General features: G+C 39.6%; 1 protein-coding gene across 1 annotated transcript; it reads left to right on the top strand.

Annotated features, from left to right (window-relative positions):
- The first annotated feature begins 718 nt into the window (after nucleotides 1-718).
- On the top strand, nucleotides 719-1648 carry LOC124099739 (olfactory receptor 4X2-like). Its single transcript, XM_046454981.1, has one exon. The coding sequence runs from the start codon at nucleotides 719-721 to the stop codon at nucleotides 1646-1648; it is 930 nt and encodes a 309-aa protein (XP_046310937.1).
- The last annotated feature ends 1680 nt before the right edge of the window (nucleotides 1649-3328 follow it).

Genomic DNA, 3328 nt, shown 5'->3' with positions numbered 1-3328 from the left:
ATGAGGGAACTTAGTGACTTTTTAATGTGTCGCCCCTCCTCTGCTCTGTTTCCATTATTACAACCTCTGCATACAAAATGATTTCATTTTCAATTGATAGATATTCTTGATGACTTTACATTTTCTGCAGAATAAACCCCAAAATCCATAACAGTTCTTTATACACTGGTACTAGTCTCTCTTAATAGGGTGTTGTTATTGTTGCCTTAACCCAGCCACAAAGCATCTACAGTTCCTGTCACCATTCTTTTTTAAAAAATATTTTAGTTGTAGATGGACACAATATCTTTATTTTATTTATTTATTTTTATGTGGTGATGAGGATTGAATCTACTGCCTCACCTGTGCTAGGTGAGCGCTCTACCAATGAGCTACAACACCAGTCCTCTTTTTGTTAAAATATTTTTCAGCTGTAGAGAGACACAATGTCTTCATTTTATTTATTAATTTTAATATGGTGCTGAGGATTGAACGTAGTGCTTCACACGTGCAAGACAAGCGCTCCCCGAAAGAGCTACAACCCCAGACTGTTGTCCCCATTCTTGGAAAGCTCTTCCCATCTACACATCACTAACTCCTCCACATCTTTCAAAACCTAGCTCACAAGCATCTTCGATTGGCAAATGTCTCTATGTAACTCACCTAGTTCATGAAGAAGTCTTTTGTTTTCTATTATTTCAAGTCACCATCTAAACTGCTGACTCTTGCTGGTGACCCCATGGCCAATACACACAATGTGACTGAATTCATTTTCCTGGGACTATCTCCCAACTGGGAGGTGCAGAGGGTTTGCTTTGTGATTTTTCTGCTCTTGTACGTGGCCATTGTCCTGGGGAATTCCCTCATTGTGCTCACTGTCCTGACCAGCAGAAGTCTGGGATCCCCCATGTACTTCTTCCTCAGCTACCTGTCCTTCGTAGAGATCTGCTACTCCTCCACTACAGCCCCCAAACTCATCTCAGATCTGCTGGCTGAGAGGAAAACCATACCTTGGTGGGGCTGCATGACACAGCTTTTCTTCATGCACTTCTTTGGGGGTGCTGAGATTTTCCTGCTCGCAGTGATGGCCTATGACCGCTATGTGGCCATCTGCAAGCCCCTCAACTACACCACTATCATGAACCAGCAGGTGTGCATGGTCCTGGTGGGAATGGCATGGGTGGGGGGCTTTGTGCATTCCCTTTCCCAGATCCTTCTCATCTTCCAACTGCCCTTCTGTGGGCCCAATGTGATTGACCACTATTTCTGTGATGTGCTCCCCTTGCTCCAACTGGCCTGCTCAGACACCCTCCTCATTGGTCTGCTGATTGTTGCTAATGGGGGGACCATGTCTGTGATCAGCTTTGTGGTCCTCTTGGTGTCCTATATGGTCATCCTGCTTCATCTGAGGACTCGGAGCTCTGAGGGGAGGCGCAAAGCCCTCTCCACCTGTGGGTCCCACATCACCGTGGTCATGTTGTTCTTTGTACCCTGTGTCTTCATCTATCTGAGGCCTTCGACCACTCTGCCTGCAGACAAGATGGTAACCGTGTTCTACACAGTGGTGACCCCACTCCTCAACCCTGTCATCTACTCCCTGAGAAATGCTGAGGTGAAGAAGGCCATGAAGTGGCTGTGGACCAGGACAATGAAACTAGGTGGGACATAGAGGCTGAGCCTTGGTACTGGTCCTTGGCTTTGGAATGATATTGAGTTCCAACTTAAGGAACACAATGAGTGGAAGAGGGTAAATTCTAGAATTGCCCAATCTTTGTGTCCATCTTCAAAAAATGTACTTTTAATCACTTGTAAAATATTTCCTCTTATGGATGTACTGTCTATATCTAGCCATTTTCAGCTGGTTCCAATATTTATTAATGCAAGTAACACTCTTTTAAGTATCCTTGAATAGAAATCTTTAACTAACTTCTGATTTTGGGACACATTTCTTGGGATGAGTTTACTCTCTTAAAGAGCTTGAAGCGCTTTTGATGCACAGTGTTAAAATGAATCACATGCCTTGTGGAAGGGCTCTCAACAGAATCAAATAGTTATTAATTAATTATTAGCTTGTTGAGGAATAATATTTTCTGTCATCTCGAAGTACCCCTAACAATACATTTGGGATGATGCAACTTTATAGGCCTCCTTACACAATTGCCTGAAGTTAACACCACCAAGAAAGAGATGAATTAATGTACTGTTCTTCCAGTCCTGGTGCACTGAGGAGACACACAGCATCAGCACTGTGGTATTCCTCCCCAAACTGTCCATCCTTAGTCAAATATGAAAACTCATCAGGGAAACCCAAACTAAGAACATTCTGCCAAATGACTGCTCTTCATGCTTCAAAAATGGGAAGACAAAGAAAGATTGAAGGATTCAATCACATGAAAGGCTGGAGACAACGGAATACAACATGAGATCCTCGATCACATCCTGTATTAGGTAAAGGCCATGAGTAGACAAAACTCCTTAGATAATCTAATTGTATGAATGCTAATCTGTTGATTTTGAAAATTACGCTGTTTATCCCAGGCAATGTCCTTGGATTTAGAAATCATTCATGGAGGTTTCTGAAATAAAGAATTACCATATTAGCAACTTTCAAACATTATAGAAAAATATTATTTTTATTGTATATATCTACTCTGTACAATACACTGCTTAGCTATACACATACACAGTGAAATTATTAATACCATGAAACAAATTAATATGCCCATGACCTTCCGTAGTTAGCTTTTTCTGTAGTAAGAATACTTAACATCTAAGCTCTTAGCACATAAATCTTCTTAACTATAGTTTTCATGCTTTAAGTAGATCCTAGACTTACTCATGGTACATAACTGCAGGTTTGTATCCTTTGGTCTATGTCACCTTATTTGCATTGTATGTGAAAAAAATATATATCCATCTTTTGTCTACATGTCTATCTACTTATTGAGAGAATGATAAACAAAATGTGTAAAAATACTAATAGTTGAGAATTGTACTAAGGAATAACAAATTATTCTTTGTAATTTCACAAGTTTTTAAAAGTTAAATTATTTTACAATAAAATATTTTAAATGTTTTTCAAATTATACACACATTGTTGCTTAATTTGCATTTCTCTGATTTTTTTGTGAGGACAGTTGTTTTCTTTTTAATTGGCTTTTTTTTTTTAATTTTTTATTGTGGGTTGTTCAAAACATTACAAATTTCTTGACATATCATATTCCACACTTTGATTCAAGTGGGTTATGAACTCCCACCTTCACCCCATACACAGATTGCAGAATCACATCAGTTACACATCCATTGATTTACAAATTGCCATACTAGTGTCTGTTGTGCTCCGCTGCCT

Source organism: Marmota monax, unplaced genomic scaffold (assembly GCF_021218885.2).
Source record: "Marmota monax isolate L192 unplaced genomic scaffold, Marmota_monax_Labrador192_F-V1.1 WCK01_AAM20220418_F8-fsc00047, whole genome shotgun sequence".
NCBI lineage: Eukaryota > Metazoa > Chordata > Mammalia > Rodentia > Sciuridae > Marmota > Marmota monax.
The sequence above is the reverse complement of the archived record's forward strand: the minus strand, read 5'-3'. Positions and strand labels throughout refer to the sequence as shown.